General features: G+C 39.8%; 1 protein-coding gene across 1 annotated transcript in view; it reads right to left on the bottom strand.

Annotated features, from left to right (window-relative positions):
* Positions 1 to 1,274: 1,274 nt before the first annotated feature.
* LOC307023876 (putative flavin-containing monoamine oxidase A) overlaps positions 1,275 to 23,005 on the bottom strand; it is a 41,841-nt gene continuing 20,110 nt past the window's right edge. The window contains exons 9-12 of the mRNA XM_079657501.1: positions 17,176 to 17,334; positions 14,894 to 14,980; positions 11,123 to 11,223; positions 1,275 to 1,958 (exon numbers count right to left, since the gene is read on the bottom strand). Coding sequence (XP_079513627.1) covers positions 1,610 to 1,958; positions 11,123 to 11,223; positions 14,894 to 14,980; positions 17,176 to 17,334 — 696 coding nt within the window. The 3' untranslated portion in view covers positions 1,275 to 1,609. The remainder of the gene's footprint in view (positions 1,959 to 11,122; positions 11,224 to 14,893; positions 14,981 to 17,175; positions 17,335 to 23,005) is intronic.

Here is a 23,005-nt window from a genome sequence, read left to right as displayed (position 1 = left end):
GCGCTCTAAAAGCATCGATAGACATTTGAGTAGTCTCAGTGGACTTTGCTTTACTTACTTGCAATCATTATGTTTCTGCCACCGGTGATTTCCAAGGTTTTCTGGAGGACCCTGTTTAATGAGAATGTCCCTGTCTGTGCAATCAGTGCAATTATGAATGCGTTTTTTTGGCTAATCATTTAGTCAAACTGTGAAGATGTCCTTCTACTGTGAAGGACGCTGGGATCTGTTATTATAGGATTGTATAGAACGATGTGTCGCTGTGCTTTCCTTCACATTTCCTGTCAGTAAAATCAAGGTGACGATGGTGAAATGTGAACATGTTTTCATCTCCAAATTATTATTATTTATTTACATTTCTCTGAGATTTCAAGCGGCAATGTTGTCCTTTACTTGCACTGTTAAACTTTGACAGTAGGCCTTACATAGGTGAGCAATGTGTGATTCTATAGTTAATGAAGTAGAATTAGTCATCCACACAATAGTCTAGTAAACTGGATTGCATTAAATGAGGGGTCGAAAGGTAAACACTATCTTTTGTATTTTTACATGATTGTTCAAACTCAAATCTACATCATTACTCTCTGACTGAACAAAAGATGAGAACATCAGGGGTCAGATGTTGTTAGACACTCACACAAGTTAGGAGATGTTGTGCTGTTGGTCTAGATTCAGCTGGGTTGAAACCTGGGGACAACAGGCAGCTGAACCAGTGCATGCTACTGATAACAAAGACAAATGGCAAGCCGTGGCGCCAATGGAGTCGCAGACTACCGTCCAATGATCAGTGGGCATTTGAGATACTCTCCGAGAGACTGCAGGGACTGACACAAATCCTTTCAATCAACCGTGCAATCAAGTGATAACGATGAAATCACTTTCTCTGGGACGTTATCATTGTGGGACCAGTTCATCCATCTTATGCTCATTCCAACGTCTGCTGGTGGTTTTGTGGGCGCACAAACGCGCGTGTGGCCCCGCTCCAAGCCTCACAGGCAGCTTTTATGGCTTTCCGGGAAACAATGCAAGGCATGCCGAATGAAAGCTCACTGTGGTTTAAAGTGGTTTAAACACGGCATGATCGCTCTGAAGCTCTAAGCCTGCAAAACACAACCTACATTTGAAACGTTCAAAAAGTGTTTCATTTGTAATGAGCAACAGATACAATGAGGGTCTTGGAGTCTTCAAGAAATGTTCTTTCAGACTATAATAATCTATAAAAAGGAAACTGAAATGTTATTAGATCAACAATTGATGATGCAATACATGCTAGATCGCGGTATAAATATACTGTATTAGCAAAAGCAATATGGCAAAGAAAATGCACTTTAATGAAAACAGTTTTTAAATGACATACAGCCATGGCACCCTTGGATAGAAATATTACAATATGATTTGATCTGATACAATATAACGAAAATATTTGTAATTGATTTGAACTTTGTTATTAAATATACAGTTTTTGTGTGGAATAAAAGAGGATAGACCATAAGATGAAACACATCCTTAGAGAGAACATTTTTCTTTGAAACCCTTTAAAAAAACTAGAGTAGTTTGTTCCATGTTAAATCCGTACAGGTGGGAAGCAAACCTGTGTTTCAGGTCTGCGTTACAATACAAATATCTTATGCCTTGCTGTTGTAAATACATTTGTAAAATAAGCTTTGGTATTTAGCACTGCATTCTGATTCCGTGCCAACAAGACAGCTGCACTTATAGCCAGTGTTGCTATGACCACAGCCTTGCTGGTGCACAGGTAGCGGAGTTTGGACGTTGGTGTTTGCTTGGCTGCACCTTCATCAGAGTGTTTGTTCTGCACAGCTGCCTGCTCCTCCTGAGTCAGGCTCGTCGGGAAGAGCTCAGCCAGAACCTCCAGAGCTGCCCGTTGACCCGCCTGCACCGCCCCGCTCATGTAGCCGCACCACAGGGTGGCCGTCTCCGTGCCTGCCCAGTGGATCCTGGAGACCAATACAAATGAGAGATTTACTAAACACATGGCTTTGTCTTGCTGTTTGAAAAGGCTTTGGTTGTATTCTCTATTGGAGTGTTCACTTCCCTTTTTAGAGCCATTTACATGACCAGTTACCAGTGTTCACATATGAAGCTTTTTTTTTAGTAACTGTTTTTACCCTTTTCTATTCGTCTAGATGCTCCATGTCTTTGTTCACAAAACTCTGATATAACAAGCTCGCTAGAAAAAGCAGAAAAGCCACAATGCTTCCTATTCACATGTATTCTGCGCCCTGTCATGACATTGAATTCAAGGGCGTCTTTAGAAACCTAATACATCTCTGCCCATGGTAACAGCATTTGTCGTCAGTCCACAGGGCTTTGTTCTTGGCAAGAAGCTGCAATTCTGAGTTTGATTGTGTAACAGACAGAAGAAAAAGGGATAGGAGTTGAAGCTTCGGAGGGAGAATATGGGAGTGGATGTTGCTGCTGCCATCTGCCAGCCCCCCCAGAAGGTTCAAGTCAATGGCTGAAAAACTGAAGATGATGAATTAGTTCACACCAGTCACATTGTGAAAACACATCACTACCATCTAAGGGCAGCTTAGCAGCATGGTACCCACTTCAATGGCCACAGAGGCAAGAGGTAAGAGGTGGGCCGATCTTCTGGCTCGTTTCTATGACCCATAACTTATTGGTGAGGCGGAGCCGAGACACAGCGCCACATGAATAATGCCATTCAACTTTATCCCCCCTTGGGCGGCTACTCTACCTTTTAACGGACAGAGAAGCAGAACAAAAAGGCGAATATGAGATAGTCAAAGCTTCTGCGCCTCATCCGACCACCCTGCAGCCTCTGATGGATATGATCATATGTAATGGCATGGTCTTATGGAGCCGAGGGACACTTTGAACGTGTCATTTCATGTGAGAGAAAAGGGGTCGCTAACAGCCTCTAAAGAAAGAAAGGGGGTTTGAGTATTCTACCGTGCGTGCTGGCTCCCCTGTGAGCCCCTGCGACTTCCGATTACTCATGACTGCTGTGTTGAGTGTAATCACACAGTATGTGGTACATGTGTCCCGGGAGAACCATAATCCTCGCCTTACTATAGGAAGCTAAACGAACACGGCTACCTAATGTAAGCGTCAGGTTCACAGCAACTATTTCTATATTCCACTAAAGCTGCCTTTACATCATCTGTGACTTGACCCTCTGTGCTTCACTTCAATGTTCAAATGATGTAAACAGGGACCCCGAAGGCACTGTCCTTTCAAAGCGCAACGACCGAGATAGATATGTTGTAAGAAGCGAAAAGGGAAACCAGGCAAGGTAACCATGGAAACAAAGCTAACTAGCTGTCTTCACAGCAAGGCTCTGCGCCCTACGTTGCAGTGAGCAAAAATCTAATCTCTTTTTTAATGTGAGGGAAACCAAAGCTCCATGATGTTCCACTCACTTATCATCCGAGGGATAGTATACAGTATATCCAGGGAGCAGCTGAGGCTCAGAGACATTGTCCAGTCTGTGTTTCGATCCCCAGCCTCCACTGCCCACTGCCCACTGCCCATTTTTACTATCTATACTTGATGTCAGGGTGAACAGTGTATGAACGAGTGTCAATGGGTGAAGGATACTTGTGTAGACGCGCTTTGAATGGTTGCAAAGAACAGAAAAGCACTTTATAAATGCAGTCAATGTACATGTGGATTACAGCTCATGTACTCACTAACCCATCACTCTTACTTCAAGACTCCTCTGCTATACCACGCCCCCCCCCCCCCCCCCTCTATCACCCCTGACCATCCATCAGAGGAAGGGCTCTCCCTTAGCACCTTTAATCTGGCAGGCATCCTTGATGATTCATTTTTGTTATCTGAACAGCAGATTCCTCAGCAGCAAACAAGTTTCCCCGAGTACCGAGTTCACACACTTCTCTCATGCTGTAAGGCGGGATATGACAGCGGATTTCACAAAGGGACCCCTTACTATGCAGTAAGGGTCCTAGCAAGAAATGGATGAGCGCTCAGAAGTGCAGAGTTGGGCCAAAGCTGCGATGACAAATGCTCTGACAAATGCAGTCAATGTATGTTGGGTGTCCAGACCAGCCTGCGAAAGGATGCCACTTGAGACTTCATCAGCAGAATATCCCAGAAGATGACCCCAGACTGAAAGGCCTTTTAGTAACATGTCAACAAGCTCTGAGTTTCCTTCCGATCCACTGAGGGTCTTAAGCCTGATTGATCTCCTCAAACTGAAACTTTCAAAAAGTAGAGATTGTTAAAGTTGCCTGATGTGAGTAGGATCTGTATTCAACACATGGATGGTGCCATACTTACACAGCAGCTAAGAGAGACCCAATATTTACTTAGATATAAAGTATGAAATCAAAACAACAGGCAGGAGTGATGCAGGGAGAAATCAATCAGCCCAAACATTACAGCAACCCGCATATCAGGAGGCAGGATAATGAGCAGCAGCGTTATACTGAGAGGAGGGAGAGATGACCAGATTCAACAAGGCTGCTCTAGGAACTGCAATGCAATATGATTTCCAAACAAGCAAACCGGAAATGCCAAAATGCTAACCCAGTCCCAAGTGTTAGGACTCATTCCTGCACCACTCTTAAAAGTGAAACGGCTTTAGTTCTCTGTCGAAATAATGTTTTTTTTTATACGTTGCTTTGGCACATGAATATGTTGCTCTCCACTTTGGAGGATATCCAAAAACTGCACAAATAAAAGGATTAATCCCTTCTCTAAAACGGGCGAATAAAGATAAAACAATCCCTCTGAGGTCGTCGAATATCATTTTGACCTCCGCTGTACTGTATACAAACGGTTCTGCTGTGTTCAATTTAATCTCATTTCCCAGTGGGCTGAGTCAGATATTATAACAGCAGATGGACACAATGCATTTAGAAGGAAACCGCTGCATGTTGTCCTTAAGTGCAAATAAAGACTGTAGGAAGATGAAAGCTTTCTTTCTTTTCTGTCATAAACCTTCTCAAGCATTTGATCACAGTGAGTGAAGCGTTGTCTGGAATAACCTGCCCTTTTCTTGGCTGTGCTGTATCTGGAAATACAAAGCTTTGTGTAAACGGCCTGACTGACTGGAATTGTAGTTGCCTAAATCTGCAAACAAAGCCCAGTATACCTAATGGATGACTTCATTACACATAATAGGGCCTAGGGCTGCTCGATTATGGCAAAAATCATAATAACGATTATTTTTGTCAATAATTGATATAACGTTTATTAAATATGTTTATTCATTGACTTTGAAAACATCCATTTATTGAACTTTAAAACAAATAGTCATTTGAACGGTATCTTTTTAACTGTTGATTACCCTGAACGTATAATTAAACTGAAAAACCAATACAAAAATACATTAAATAAATAATATCAAAATAATAAATACCAATAAACAAGATCAACAAATATTTTGGAGCGCACTTCCACAAGCTACTAAACATATATATGATAAATAAAAATAAATTAGATCAAATAGGTTCTAGTGCACTGTCACAACCTAGCAAAGCTAAATAATCGTTTTTTTCGATTATGTTTTTTTCGTAATTGTGGCAGGCCAAAATCGTAATTGCGATTTCAAATATGATTAATTGCACAGCCCTAATAGGACCTCTTTAAAAGATGTTCTGATTCTGCTCAAATGTTCCTTTTGGTTGCCTTTACTGCACAGTCTTGTCAGTAGTATCCCATATGAGACATGTTCTCTATTTGATGTACTTTCTAAAGTCCCATGATGCTTCTGTGTGGTAGTGTCTTAGTGTCATGATTATAAGTAGATATTCTGAGATGTTTAACCAAATTAATTCACAGCCCCACACACTGCCTAACCTTTGTGTGTTTTAGAAAGCTTCGTTATTCCCTAGGATATGGGCGGTGGTACAGCGGTTCACATCTTTATGCCTTCCTTATAATTGAAATAAATGAGTAATTTAGTTGTTGTTATTCCTGGTGGGATCTTGCATATTTTAACTCGTTGTTGGTATACTGTGTCAGAAGGTTCAGCAGGCGTGGGTTGTATTGAAAGATAAGAACACTTGTCTGGTGGCTGCAGAAGCATCCAACCACTTCTTGTTGACTTTTTCTTCACTTTGTCGCCCTTGGAAAAGAAAATCAACGAGGCACTTGTTTTTATTTGTATTTATGTCCTTGAATTAACAAATGTGTTTATTCCAGCCTCTGTGCTGGCATTTCACAATCATATTGAATGTGTTGGCAGACAGGAGGAGGAGATGTGTGCGAAGCTTCTCTGTGTGGCCTGTGTTCATCCCTGTTGCTTTGAGGTTATACCTTGAGGCAAATGTGTTGTGAGAGCAACTCACTGCTGCTCAGTGCTGCTCAAAAATTAGGGCTAGGCGATAATGCAATACAATAATTGATCTTTTATTGGAATAATATCCAAATAAAAGTGTAGATTTACACATTTTAATACAGAATGATGTCATCTACATTGGTGTTAAATGAAGCACGTACTACTCTTGTTTACAAATTCCAAGAAAAGTTAATGCAAAGTATTTCTAGGAAATATCTTTTTTGGATTGTTTCTACAAAACCAATCCTTGAAATATAAACTTCACTTGTTATCCTTATTTTCAGTTGAAGCTGAATGATGCATTGATGTTCTTAATAACATGATAAATAATGCAGTCATCTTCATTTATCAGATTGGACACAGGTGTTTACAAAAAGAGGCTTACCATGCGGGTATTTCCTGTAGTCTGTGTTTTAATTGAACTCTATATCGTGGTCTATATGGCAATGGGAGATATGACATAACCTTTATCAGGATAGTAGATGGTGGAAGTTTCACCAGCCATAGTTGGAACCTCATTGAACTTGGATCCATTTAGATATTGACCTTACTTCATCCCTGACTTGACCAAGAACCTGAAATAACTTTTTTGGGCAACCAGGGGACAACAGGAACAAGTTGAAATAAAAAAACAGAAATAATCTCCTTTTTTTATAATTTATTGACCAACTTGTTATGAACCCATTGCTTATTCAGCACTATAGACCCCATTTGTACATGTAGATCAAATATTAACTAACTTTATCTAAATTTTTTGCTTTTACCATCTCCCGGAGGACCTATCTGGCTCGAGAGCTGCTTTATGCTCCACTTTGTTCACCAGCTAGTCACTAATTTTGTCTCTCTGCTGTTAAGTACGGTGGTTTTTAGAGCTGTTTTGCAGAAAACAGCTAAAAGTTATGTCTGGAAACTATGAGAGCTGTGAACTTGCAAAGAGAATAACAGTAAAGTTGCTTTAAAGCGAGCTAAACAATGAAGTGAAACTCAATTCTAAAGGTCCATAAAGCCAAATGGAGCAGCAGATTTGGTATACCTGATACATTAATATAGACACCCATTAAAGCCGCCTTTAAACAGGTTATTGGTTGTTTACATTATGTTAATCATAAGTAAACAAAAGTTAATATTTATACCGTAAATGATGTAAACAGTGCAGCTCAGAAACCTAAGAAGAACCTTATCGACTTTAAACATGCCATTTATAGATGAACCACAAAGATCTGCACATGTTTTTAGTACCAAGACTTTAGTGCTGTGACCTTTTTGTTTGGGATAGATGTGTTGGTGTTGATCAACTCATGCTGAGCTGTTGTTTGTTGGTTTACAATCCTTTTGATTCACGCAATGGGGAAGTAACCATCAGTCATTGCCCTTTAAAGAAGCAGGCGCCCTGGTTTAAAGAATGATTTGAACATATTGCAAATCTACGGTTTTAATAACAAGGGGCTCAGTGAGGAATCATTCTGGTGAGGTGCAGAGCTGCTGCTGCCCTTTTTAAAAGAGAGCAGAGAAGGACTAATCCTGAAATAGCTGGGTGGATGCAAACCTGACCGTGTTGACACAGGGATCAACAACCCTAAGCCCCTCCGAGATCCCCCCTTGTTAGAGTAAGGTGCATAACTAGACTTATGGAACAGCGTTTTAATGAAACAAATTAATGAAAAAATAAACCTGATATGTAGCACATAAAATAACAATGCTGGATTTACCCAGCACACAGTTTTTATAACATTCAACATGTACTCTGTAGGAGCCTGTGTATCATGGGTTGAATGAGCTAATCCTTTTCTCTTCGTAGTAGAATCCAAATATTGTGTTGTAGTTATTTATTACAGCATCCTAAAAAACAAAACTCTTGCAATTGTGAAGAGTTTATTCCAACAGCATTTTCTAACTTCAAACTAAGTAAAGCATGAACCCACGAGGGTCAATATATTCTTGGCAGCTTTGCTTTCATTCTCCTTTCTACTCTCTTTAATAACCACACCCACAATTCAGTTGGGAGCTCGTCTTTGTAAAGGTCTCACATACTGAGCACTCGGGCATGGTATCTACCTCGGAGAATTACTCTAATTATATTTAACGACAGTGGGTCAGCATTGAGATTCATACCCCTCACAAAATCCCATCATTCACCGGACTCTCCCTTGCTGTTAAATACAACTCGTTTGAAACACCAGCAGCGTTTTAGCTTGCCTTCATTTCACGTGCTGGAATCGTGTCAAGGTCACAACGTGTCCTTGAGGATCCATTTTCTATATGGGGTAGGAGCGTGGGCCTAATGCTGCTGTTTGAGTAACGTTATGTAATGAGCTTCCTCTGCTCCCCGTGGACATAATGTCATTACTGAAATACATTACCTGGATCCCCCCCCCCTCCCCCCGTCCCCCACCTCTCTCTCCTCCCCTCAGCCGTGTGCTTCCCAGAAAAGCCCATTAGAAATTGATTACTGGACACTTTTCTATGAGGACACCACTGCTGACCACCTTGTGCTACTTCTTTAAATATTAAAGTGTACAGTGAAGGCAGGTTCACTCCCATGACTGCATGGTCGAAGACAGGGGTGTCCAAACTACGGCCCGGGGCCCAAATGCGGCCCGTGGACCATTTTGAATCGGCCCTCAGCAAATTAAAAAAGTATAATGGAATATGGCCCACAAATAAAACTTGTGTTTGTCTTATGTTGTACTTCTTAAATATATATGTAAAAATATATTACACAGTAGTATTCATGTGTTAATAAGAACACTTTTCACATAAATTCAGTCAATTCAAGTTGGAATTGATAAGAAAAAAGCCCAATGACTTATTTACATAACAAGCTTGAAATCTACCTTTCCTATTTCTCCTTATTATAATCAATCTGAGGCTTCTGTTTTAAGGGATGAGCTGTCAACACTCACAAGCCTCATTGACCTACATTTGATTGATTTTGCTAACTTAGAACTGAACTTATGAGGCAATATACCTCAGCTCTAGTGAGTGCAGTGGCGGCGCAGGGGTATGGCTGGGGTAGGCTACAGCCATACCAAGAAATGGCTTAGCCCCACCCTAGCCCCACCATGAAAAATAATGTTAAAGTAAGCTAATTAAATAAAATAATAAGCAAAATGCTACATTTTGAGAACACGGGTTGCGAAAATATACGGGTCGTGTCCACAGCACACAAACTGATCCTGTTGTTACAACAAGTGCACGTTACTGATGCAATATGGAGACCATTCGGGCTTATGCTAGAAGAGGGAGAGGAATAGTAGTGGGGGAGTTTTATAAACTAAAGGTGTGGAAAATTCTCTGGCGTTAATATCAGCGCGGCCGTGGTCAAACAAAAATGCCTCCGAATGCAATTTGAATAGAGTCAGACCTACAGCCGCTCAGAGCAACGAAACGTTGGGTCTGCGTCATGCATTACTGATTGAGATCAATCGGAACCGCCATTCAGTATCTCCATTGGATCTTCAACGTGTACTATCATACTTCACGTTCACAGAGATCCCTTTTTATTTACTAAAACACAAATGTGCCATTTTATTTCATACAGTTCCATTTTGATTGAGACTGAAATAATCTAAACCTCACGCGTGGCGTTTCACTGTCAAGGGGGGCGATATAGCGTGTATGTAATTACATTGCAAATACTGACTTGAGCCCCACCACTGTATGGGTTAGCCCTACCATAGATTATCCAACAAAAATACTCTGGCGCCGCCACTGAGTGAGTGGCCCAGCCCCTTCGTATATTTTTCTGTATGTAGCCCTCGGTGAAAAAAGTTTGGACACCCCACACTGTAATACCTGGTTGCAGTGTTGTAAATACATTTAATCTAGTACAAATGTGAGGTACTTTTTAATTTTGTATTTCCATTGTATGATAATTCATAATTCTAATCCTCTACAATCTTGAAGAAAGTATTGCGGTTTTTACTTCATAGGTTACTAGCTACTTACAGATTAATTTTATTGATGAAAAAATATAAAGCAACTAATGCATTATCATATATAATTGTAGATTATTTTACAAAAATAAATTGAATTCAATAAAGTTACTGTAGCTCCACCTTTACCAGCTGCAACATTAAAATAATGTTCACTATAATGGATCAATAATTATATTATATAACAGAATACGTATACATTATAACAACATTTGCCATTCTGCATAATGAGAACTTTTAGTTTTGGTACTTTAATATATCTTTGGGGCGGTGTAGGGGCATGGGCAACCGAAGGGACTCCAGTTCGAGGCCAAATCGGACCAAAAGTACAGAGTTGGACTGGTATTCACAGTGGTGCCAGTTCACCTCCTGGGCACTGCTGAGGTGTCCTTGAGCAAGGCACCAACTCCCAAACTGCTCCCCAGCACCAGAACACTAGCCCTTTGTATTGGTCCTGTTGTGCATGTGTGTGTATCTGGGCCTATGTGTGTAATTGCAAAATAAGTCAAAAGCAGAATTCCTCCTGTGGGATCTTAAGCTTATACATAGTTCTTATATAATATTAAAGTATTGATGCTAATCCTTTTGTATTTTACTCATACATAAAAAAAAGAATGTAGTTTTACTTACAATATTGTGGTATTTGTACTTTTACCTTTTTAAATGATCCGATTACCTTTTTCTAAGGTATGAAAATAGCTTGAGTCTGCAGCAACCACAGTAATTACCTCATTATGTCATGTAGTTCACAATTACTGACCTATAAAAATGTAGCTCTTGAAAAGATCGGCCTGCTGGTTTACTCCACTACTTAACCACTCTTACTCACAGCATTGAGAGCCTGGAGGAAAGGTGACTCGTGGAGGAAAGGTGTGATGCTGTAGGGGGTGATTACCTGCCACAGGGCTTCCTCAGGCTGGGGTGGTAATATGTTAGCAGCCCTGGCGCCATGACATTAACAGGGCAGCCACCGCTGTAGTCCTCCTTAGCCCAGTCCTGTACAGCAGAAAAGTTCAATGACGTTAACATTGGACCATTTTTACATCACATGTTGCTTGTTAGACGCTTTTATCCAAAGCGACTTACATACTCAATACTGTGGGCAATCCCCACAGGAGCAATTTGGGGTGTAGTGTCTCAGGGACACAACGGCATGCTGACTGCAGTGAGGTTTGAACCTGTGACCCCCTGACCTGAACACCAACGCACAACCCACTGCACCACACGCCTCCCCATTTCACAACACGGCACAAAGGCACGGCTTGTTGAAACACACTCTTCAAATCTAGTTTGTTATTATAAGATAGCACAGCTCATGAAAACACACCATACTGCAGGGCCTCTGTTAGACACGACTGACATCTGCCCCCCTCCCAACGTCTTGTGATTCGTTATCTTTAGTAAGATGTCAGTACAATTATATAGTGTGTAAAATAGCCATTATTGTATTTCATCCACGGCTTATTTGAATACTTCTGATTTATCATTTTGGACATTTCAGAGGTTGTTCATTCTCACTATCAAACCAATACATCAACGGACAGAAAGAAATCTGGTAAATGTATCTTTTAGCTGTGGACAACAAACATCCCCGTGTCTCCGCACATTATCCCATACATGTATTTGTCCATGTTGATTCTAAAACTATAGAACGTAGATACACACGAGTGGAATGAAGCCTTTTATCTGCCGGACAAGTTGTTAGGGGAATACATGCTAAACCCAGAGCAGCGGCTTGTCACTGCAAAGACAAAAGTGGGTACACCTTAAAGGTCAGACAATGGTAAAGTCACTCTGTGGACCTTAACATGGTTATGAAACTGTAATGATGATGCCTCTGTATGACCTACATAAGGAATGTAGACATCAGTGAGGAAAGTGGCTATTTCTGAATTTGCTTATTTGGTTGAATACGCCAAAAACTCCTTCGGCTCAGATTCCGAACCTGCTGCTTGGATTCGACCCTAATTCATTATTACTGTACTAGTTGGAGAAATCAATTGGTAGCTTCTTAAATGTAAGGCAAGGCAAGTTTATTTATACAGCACCTTTCAACATAAGGCAATTCAAAGTGCAAGACATTAAGAGCATTAAGAAACATATTATAAAATGGCGTTTAAAAACACTACTTTAAAAGCAAAACTATTCCTCTTTTTTATAAATGCACATTAGATAAGTTGACCTTGTCAGCCGATATAATGTATGCTAAAGTAATGTCGGAGAACATTGCATGCCCCAGAGTACCAAATCAAATGCATCCAGTCTAATTTTACAGTCTCACACGGTTTAGTTGGCAGCACAACACACACCGGCTGTGAATATAACGTTTACAGCGACTGCAGTACACCCGATGTTGCTCTGAGGAACCCAGAGCTTCTCATATGGAAATAACCACAGCATAATACACAACATGAATTAAAATGATGTTTGTGACTTCTCAGATATGTACTTTATTATAAATAGTTGAAACTGTACAAACATAATTAGTATGAAATATTAAAACACTCACTTTGAATAACGTTAAATCAGGCCACTTGTGTCCCTCAACACTATACTGTCAATTCTACAGGGGCTTTTCTTCTTTCTCTTCGCGAAGCTCTGAGTGGTTCTTATTGTATTCTTCATATGCAGGTTCCTGTTGAATCTCTACTAAGTGGAATCGTGATGTCTCCCTTAACATCCATGCCTATAATTTCCACAGGGCAATTTGCCTTTCAGCGATGAAGTGTCCGGGGACTGAAATCATATGTCTGCATGACTAGTGTCCTGTTTCACAATCTACCAATGTGTGCTCGGCATCGTTTAATGGGTCAAAGTAGCACTTCTGTATTCAGTGTGTGTGTGTGTCGCGCATCATGAATATATATGTTATTTTAACACGAGTTCTGCTTCTCTATCGCAGATTTGCCACGCCAACTTTCTCGTCTTTTGGTATTCTATTTGTTTTATTATTTGGTATAAACGGTTTAATGAGCCTCCACTTTTGAGGGGTTGCTGTGCTACTAGAAGGAAAGTAGATCTATTGTTTGTTTCCCACACTGTGCTCTATGGCTTTGCTTTCACAACCGTCGTAGGACATAAATTGCCTTCTGTTGTCTCCCTGAGCAATTCCCAAATATACGATTTTTGAACCCATGCTACCTTACTATCAAAACTATTTAGTATGGCGACTTTTATAATCTGGTGTACCCAGTTGTTGTAATAACCATTTTTGACATTTCAATGGAGCCTTTTTTCGTGGATCTTGTAGATGAAGGTGGATTAAAGCTTGCATTGCGGCATTTAACTCGTCTCTTGCGTTTTGGGTCAAAAGTGACCGAATGACTTTTGTTTTAATCATAAATATTGTGTTTTTCATCCAATTGCCTCAATACCTTATGTTATCCCCCACACCAGGCCTCCGAACATATACACTTGATGATCACCACTCGCATTGCATTTTGAGTGATTTATTCAACAGTGAAACACCCATGATGTTACACACACACACACACACACACACACACACACACACACACACACACACACACACACACACACACACACACACACACACACACACACACACACACACACACACACACACACACACACACACACACACACACACACACACACACACACACACACACACACACAGTGAGTGCTGAACTTGATGGACCTAACGCAAGGGAAGGGTTAAAAATGAGAAGCAATGGTTTTGTGATTAACTCAGGTCTGTGCTAGGGGTGCTACCAATATCTCGGTATCAAGACTATGCCAACATTTGGTGATGGTACTTAACATTATAATGCATTAAATCTCCATCTGGTAATAATTAGTACTTGGCAAAGATAAATAATGTTGAATGTAAAGTGAATTATTTTAAGTGTTGGATGAGAAAATTCAATAAATACAGTTGTTTGAAGGGTTAATTTTATACTGCAATATAATATGGATATTATAAAGGAATTATGACCCTATGAATTATTCAACTTCCTAATGCTGGTTCTCAGTAGCTTTCAATACATAATTAAAGTTGGGTTTATTTTTGTTTTTGGTTCGCTACGTATACATAACACTACACTTAAGGTCTATAAATACTCTGACAGGTTTTCAATCTTTTGCTACACAAAATAGCTTTCCCATTTTAAGAATGCAGAAAGTCGTGAATTACAATTCTGCCTCAAACTTAAATAGCATTATTCTTTTTTTATGTTGGACATCTCTCACTGAACTACTTCCTTTCTCTTTATAGTGGAAGAAAGATGTGGCTTCTGTATTCGACAAGACTGGAAAGCACCTAATATATTGCAAAATGAATGTTGCTTGTAAAACGTAGTTCTTGGCGGGACACTTAAAGAAATACAGTTGTTTTGGAGGATTTTTTTTCACAACAATATAAAATGAAGGATTTATTTTTACAACAATATAACATGGATATGAGGGAGGGAATTATGACCCTATGAATGATTTAACTGCCTAACACTGGCTCTAAGCTGCTTCTAATACAGAATAAAAAAAGTATATTTTTCTCATTTACTTTTTTTTCCTTCCCAACTTATTTGCCAAGTATAGATAAAACGACACTATTGAGCTATAAATACTCAAACAAACAAAATAACCAAAATGTCCCAGCCGTCTGGAATGCAGGAAAGAAATGACAATTACGTCATCTGTCACTTACTTTCTCTTCGTAGTGGATGAAAGACCTGGCCTCAGGTCCCAGGTATTTGACCAGGCTGGAAAGCACGGCTTCTCTCCTCTCGCCACTCTGCAAACAGAAGGACATGCACGTGCATTTACACATCACTGTAACAGCAGGCTGCGAAAAATATGAATGCATATTTAAGAAAGTAATCCAGCTGGACAAAGCAAGCAGCAGTCCATTTGAATAACTCAGGCGCTGTCAGCACATGCTCCTGTTCGGATTAGTTCACATTGTGAGTTATGTACACAGCAGCTGAGAGTCCTGCGGATCAAAGGGACGGATCACCATGAAACATGCTGACAGATGTTGCAAAACTGTCTCGCATTCCTCATCTGCATGTCACTTTACCTTTGCTCTCAGCATACCCTTGAACAACAATTCATAGCTCAAACTCTCATAATGCACTCTCTGCAGAAGAACAGACATTGAAATCAAGCATGGAGCCAAGTTGCTTCCAATTAGAAATGTATAAATAAAGAACTAAATGTTGTTTTGCTTCAGCACTGTTTTGCCATCTGCTTACCCTTAGAAATTACTCTTGAGAAGAGGCTCTTTAATAAGTGGCTGCACCTGTGCAAATCAAAACGTCAGCCCTAACCATAAGACACCTATGAAAGCCAAATGAGGGAAACAAATCATAATTACAATGAAATACAGCTAGATCTTAACTATAAAGCTAAATCCTTGTATAACTGACACACTGATGTCCATTTGGCTCACACAAATGGACATCATAAACCTTTATTTAGCAGTGACGTAACAAGCAGAGGTTAATTATTTAGCACTCTGTGCAGTGTGGAACAGCAGGGTGATGACTACCCTTGAGCTATGTAGCATGTCTAATGACTGAAAGACCAAAACAACAGCAACTGAGATATCTTTCCGGGTAAGGGGAAAGTACTGAAGCCAAGTTAAAATGTCAACACTGAAAGAAAGGAAGGAACATGTGAGGATTTGGGCGAAAAGTGCAAAAAGTGTGTTTTGTTTACTGAATTAGAAGCAGATTATGTGAAATGTGACCTTTATGAGTTGCATCAATATGTTTGCGTTGTATATATTATTTACCCATCTAATGTTCCCCTCAGTCTAAAATAGATGCGCTGCTGTTTTTGAATAACATTTTCATTTTTTTTAATACATAATTTTAGAAAATGCACATTATGTTCCCTTTTTGTCCACACAGCAGGTTAACCAGGCTTAACCCTTAACATGCATGAACAAGGATTTAAGCTGTATTTGATGGTAGAGATCGAGATGCAAAAATAAGTAGATCTTTGTGTTCAAATATAAATGTAGAGTTCATTTAAATGTGAACACATAGATGTACCATACAACGTATGTTTAATGAATCTACCAGACATTAGATAGTTACGTTTTGAAAACCAATTTTTTACCAAAGATTAAGGAAAACATGCATTTACATTTTTTTATTTACAGAAGGCCCAATTACACAATGTCATTGGAGATTGATGATTAGCATTAATATATGACAACATTAAAAGCTACATGGGATCGATTTCCTTTCATTCTAAAGTTGGACGAGCACTAAATCTGAGACTTTTCTTGGCTTGTCAATGTTTTTATATTTGAATGCAGCTTCTACAATTAGCCTGACTTGTGAAATTACAACTTCGAAGGCTTCGTAATAATAATTTTTAAAAAGCAGACATTAGTAATAAGACAAATAAGTACACAACCATGGCTAAGAGAGATTTGTAGTAGCAATTCAACTTAGTAATAAGCAATTACGCTCTCCTTTCTCTCAGTGGAAGGCCTGAAGCCACATCACTTTTCTTTCACTTCCCTTTTTTCTGAGTAAAAGAAAACCCAATTATGGATCCTTTTTGTTGTTTAACGTGAAATACACTACACAGCAGCTTTAGATATGAAGAAACGATATTCTTCCTCTTGGAGGCGATCCTTAGTTTTCTCCTGAAAGTGAGCAGCGTCTTCATCGTGTGTGACATAGCGCTTATCTCATCTATAACTCTGTTGGATAATCCTAGCCTTCCTGCCTTTAATTTTGTGCGACCAGTTTCTATCTTTTATCGACTTAAATATAAGAACACCAATAATCGAAAAAAACCTATTATTCCCCAATTTCTGTGGGATGGATTAACATGAGATTTATAATGAATCACAATGGGAATTCAAACCAATGGCACAGCTGTGATTAGAAATGTTGTTTACATTATAGATAAATACTAATGAGAGTATACTAATGAGTGTATCTGCTTGCCACATTGATAAGACATTACCTCCTTGGAGCTCCATTGTGAAGCCTGCTGGCCGGCAATGAAGCCCACCAAGGCAGCATTACCGCTGGGGCTGGTGGCGTCAAAAGTGACACAGAATGGGCACTCTGTGGAGGATCCTGCCACTATTTCCCCTGAGAAGCCTTTCTCCCTCCAAAAAGCCTGTAAAGACAAAGCGGAAGTTTACACCATCAACCTTTATCAACAATAGCAGCAGCACATAACCCAATCTGAAAAAATACTTGCACATAAGCTACATCGTGTTCCATGTCTTTCAGTGCTGACTGGAGTGAATGAACAGCTGTATAGAAAGCTAAATGGAGCCACTCAAGTACAACATTCAACAGCTTTCACAACTGGACCCATTACCTATACCTGCAAAATACATTTCACTCAATTGATATGCTCGCTATGACATGGGCAAAGCCACCTGAATACTGTAGGCCTACATTGTACAGTATTCAAAAGACTCTGTCTTGACATTGACCTTTATTATACATACAAATGTGAGTGCAAAGCTATCTGCCAGCTAACCAATCAGAGCAGACTGGGCTCTGGTTTCAGACAGTGTGAAAAGAGGTGCTGCAGTCAAGAAAATATGAGAAAAATAAAGACCTTTTTGAATATGAAAGCATAAAAACATACAATTATGAGCCTAAAAATAGCTTTTTTCAATTACACAATTCACTTTTCGGTGTTACATTTTATTACTCGGCTCAGTTGTAGATGGGTCCATTCACCATTATAACTGAATATAAACCCCCAATGCTTGTACCTAAACAGTGAGTGTGAAGGAGCATCCTACAAACTGAACTCTGTGCAGTCTATTGGCCCTATCATTGATATGCAGTCAGTGCATATGCAACAGAGGCAGTATTGAACGCTGTGGACCGTGTTGAAGAAAAAAGAAACAAAGTCACAGCATCAGATTGTTCTGTGTGAGGCAAGGATGCCATTTACAAAATAAACTCTGTACTACTCATCTAAGCTACCGTATACAAAACAGAAAGTATAAAAACAGAAGTATGTATATTCTCGTATGAGTTGTTTATGAAAGGCAACAATCATGTATACTAAGTGTTTTGTATTTTGTTATAATAGTTTATAAGAATACATTCAATGTGGGCAGAATTTCAAATGTCATTCTTAAATGTTGAGACAATACTGTACTTCCTAGGTTGGCACAAGACCTATGAATATATAATATATAACACATGTCTCATTCTTTATTTAGTATTTAGATCTCTTGCACACTGTTTGTAATCTGCTGGCAACCTTTTTGCCTACCGTAACATGTCACTGTAAAGAACGTTAAACTAAGGCAGGGACACTTCCACATTTCTTATTCATACATGCATTCTTTTCGTGCTTGGCTGTTACAATACAAAGATAATTACAATGACAACCTTTGTTTCACTCCTCCTAACCTGTGTGTTTCTTTTGAGTTCATTGTGAGTATGAAACTTCTGATTGTTAAATTGTTTTTATTTTAAAGGGGCCCTATTACATATTCTCGTCCTCCACTGTGACATGTTTATTTTTCTCATACTGCCTGTTCTGCAGAGCCTCTTTTCACCTTCTGTCTGAAATGAGATCCCAGTCTGCTCTGATTGGTTAGCTGGCCAGCCCTGTTGCGATTGGTCAACCGCTTACAGATGTCCCGCCCCTTTTAAAATCTACTGACTCTTCATTCATCTTGTCTACTCATTAGTTAGAAGACGAGGCTGAAAACAAATGTGAATTTCAGTTGCACTATGCTTGCACTTTCCAAAATAGGGCTTTTAAAATAATGAAGGCACAACATTTTTGCAATATCATTTTATTCCATAATGAAAAAAACTGGCAAACACACTCTACATCAAAACTAACATTGCATCCTTTTTATTTCATTCAAGCTATTTCTTTAAAGCCACACCAATCCACTCTCTGTATAGCACATCAGTCCTAAGAGCTCAGAGAGGATAATTTGAGTAATCAACAAGCTTGAAGTATGAGTCAAATTTCCAGCCTTCTATACACCTCAAGAAGGAGGAGGAGAGTCACTTTCTTGCAGAACAGGTGCACATCATTCTGGACTTCTTGCTGTGTTTACCCGCCTTTCTGTGAGTGTTAACAATAGGTGTATACCCCGCCCTGATTCGGTCTACCTGCATCCTGCTGCCCTTGTGTTTTGTACCCAACCCTTTTCAGCTGTGGCTTGTCAATGTGAGTAGTCCTGTGTTTCTTGTTTAGTTTTGCTACTTTGCCTTTGAGATGTACTACCTTCATATTTAACCTCTTGTTTGTATTGGCTTTACTAAAAACGAACCCTATTATGCTTTTTGGAGTTGTTTCATTCCTGTGGTGTGTTAAATAGCCTTGTTGCTCATGCAAATGGTCTGCAAAGTGCAAAGGCTAAATCCCAAAAGTTCACATCACATAGTGGCATCACTGTAATACACTAGCGCTCCGACACATTGTACATGGTTTGCTAAGGAGCAGACTGGGCTCTGGTTTTAGACAGAGGGTGACAAGAGGTGCTGCAGTATGAGGAGAATAACAGTAGAGGCTCTTTTAATTAAAGCTCACTTAAGTAATATATACCTGCCTCCCTTTTTGTCTCTTAGTTTTGAGTCCTACTGCCTTCCTCACCCGTTACAGTGTTGGATAGTAGTCTCTTCTGTCCGAACGACCTCCCTCAGCTGTATTTGTAGCATGTTGTTGAAGAAGGCATGGACAATACACTTGCTGCCATCTTTAGCCTAACCCAATGGCTTTGCAGTCACACCATGCACACACAGGCTCCTTCAGGATATTCAATTTGCTGATGTTGGGTCTTTTACATCCGCAAGCTCCATATGATTCTGAGATACAGCTGCTGTAGGCGTTAGCTGTGACAAATTACCGAACATTGGGGAGCGTTGGCAGAGGTAAATGAAGTGACAGATGTGATGCCCACCCTGAGGCCGCCTTCAAGGACTTGCATCCTGTGAGGGACAAGCTGTGTGCTTCTGGGATTGGCCTCCACCGTGGAGAAGATAATCCAAGGCGGGAATGCAGACTCGACTTTTTAGGCTGAAAATGTAAATTCCTTGGGATTGCACAAGCGATGTGGCTAGCGTTCTGCTCACTCAGCTCACTGTTCACTTGTATTATATCTCCTTTTAGAGAGGTGTCTGCTGCCATCTGCTATCAAAGTGTTTCAGGGATTTCCCGTGGTCATGGGTTTTTAGCGAGAGGTTGGTTTTTAGCCGCTCTCCTCTTACAGGGAGTGAGAGAGCCATGTCCTGCGCTCACTCTTCCTTTTGTGGGCATTGCTGTTGGTTCATGATATCCTTTCAACAGAAGCTTTGTTTATGCATTATGCATATACCTCTCAAGCTGTTTCCAATCTAAACAAAGAGGCTGCTAGCTTTAATCTCAGCTAAAAGGATGAGCCAATTGCATGCCATTTCAACTATAGTAGGGACTAAGTGATATAACGCTCCGAGCTTCATTTCAAAGAGTTTATTTTCTACATGATGTCATAGTCTTAATTAAAGAAGAGGCCATTCAAATCTGGATTCATCTCATTGAAGGACATTTGAGACGCCTGCAACCCCAACATATTGTGATGAACAAACATAGAAATAGGAGATAGTTATGGAAAGTTATTTCAAATGAAAGTTTTGTTAGTGTTTGGTGGAGAGCAAATAAGAGCCTGGGAGATTCTAAAAATGTTAAACCTTTGATCACTGGATGATGGTTTGTCTGGTTCAAATTCTGACTTTAAGTGGGGGCTCAATCTTAGACATTTGAATTTTTTTCTTATAGCCTTTACAAATAACAAAACGGATAGGGTGCTAATTAATAACCAAAATGCTCAGAACATAAATATATAAACAGACACATCACGTCATCCCATTTTGCTTTTTCATTATTGCCACAAGTTATATAAATAATTTGTTTCCTGTAGAAACTGAGTCTCCACACAAAGGTATTTGGCCTGTTCTTCCATGTGAGACCTGCTTCCAGTCAATAACATTTTTGGGTTTTCAACCATGAACACTTTTTTTTCAGATCCTGAAAGTACACCCTAAAGCCCCTGTCACACTGTCCCGAAATTGACTCCCAATGGACACACGAAGTCAACACGAAAATGAACATTCGCAAGGTCCTTCGGCAATGCTTTGCAATGCCAAAGATGTTGCCACCGCTCCCAAAGTTGCTGCCGGAGCCTGAGAAACTCCACCTGCGGTCATGCGATGGCTTAAGATGCCCTCACGAATGCCCCGATGTTGTTACGATCAGAGCCGAATTTGAACATTTCCTTTATCGTGTGTCCATCGGGTGTCAATTTCGGGACAGTGTGACGCGGGCTTTAAGGACTTGGCCTAGATGACAGGCCTGCAGATCAGAGGATCTTGTTCTGCTCAATAACCCTTTTTCAAGTAGCTTCATACCAAGGCCTTCTTTACCCAGAATACTGATACTTACAATTATTCGTAAGGGCAAAGGATTGTAAGGTATACCTTTGGGAGGACTTGATCTCATTGTTAAATCAATGTATTCAAACAGCCCTAATTATGTCGAACTGTGTTGAGTTGAAGAGGGATTAGGCTGCTTTTTTTCTCACCTTAAGATGCATGTGTAAAAAGGTTTTGCAACAAATGAGAGCCTACAACGACTAAAAGATTGTGAGGCTAAATTTCATCAATCTTAAAATAACACACGGAAATCAAAAGGTGATGGCTGGGATATCTCAACGATGGAAAGGATCTCACTTCCAGGAGGAGTATCAGAGAGACACAACTTCCTTGTGTTTTCCTCTGAGTCATTAAAGAGCTTTTGTGACATGCATATTAGAGCGGTAAAACACTTTGAAGTGCAACTCTCAGAATAAAAACAACACAAGAGCAGTTGTGAGGCCCCCATAGAGACAGGTGCACTCACAGTTCAAGGTTGATTTTAAGGCTCCTTGCGTTCAAATACGGTGACACGTTAGCGTCTATTGGGGTTACAGATGGGGTCCAAAACTAGCAAACTACATGAGTGTCTGGGAGCAAGTTAATTGTATATGCTACACAAATATGGCCAGGATCCGTTGAATTTCCTGAATATTGGGTTGCAGATTAACATTTTTAAAAGTGGGGTTCGTTTAGCATGAAACACTTAAAATAACTAAAGGATAAGTAAACAAAGGAAGTAGAAAGAAAGTGAGGTCATAGAAAACTATTTCTGCTAAAAAGTTAGCAACGATTAAGTCAGACCTAAACATTTCAGATGTGTCTCACACTGCACTGTAACTTCAATTCATGTACCTTTGTTTTTCATGTTTTATTATCTTTGCTTTTAAATGAGTGTTTTTAAATGCCATTGTATATTTGATTTTAAATTAGTGTTTTTAAATGCCATTTAACCTGTTAAGCCCCACAGCCCCCGCCGGCAACCCAGCTTCCGGTTTTGGGCGTGCTGGCATGCATTCACCAATGATAATGTTTAGATGGATTTTAGGAACTTCTCCTTGATTCTATTGGCTCTAATGGTCCAAAAGAGGTGTCAATCATCAAAATCGACCAAGGGGGGCCAGAGATATCCACCCAAAGAGTAAATCCACCCAAATGACCCCAGAAGTGGGTCAAATGTCACTTGTTTTGCATCAATCTTGATACAGGGTACTTATTATTATTACTTATTATGTGTTATAGTTTGGATTCCTAAAGCTTTTAGTCTTCGATCCAATCATTCAAGGGTGTTTTTCACTATAAGTAATGTTTTTTTTCTTTTTGGACGGACACTATAATTTACATTTTTTACTATGTTCAATCTGCATTTACTTTAAAAATAATATAATCATATATATATATTGGTTCTG

This window comes from Notothenia rossii (genome assembly GCF_949606895.1).
Source record: "Notothenia rossii genome assembly, chromosome: 11".
NCBI classification, from domain to species: Eukaryota; Metazoa; Chordata; class Actinopteri; order Perciformes; family Nototheniidae; genus Notothenia; species Notothenia rossii.
The sequence above is the reverse complement of the archived record's forward strand: the minus strand, read 5'-3'. Positions and strand labels throughout refer to the sequence as shown.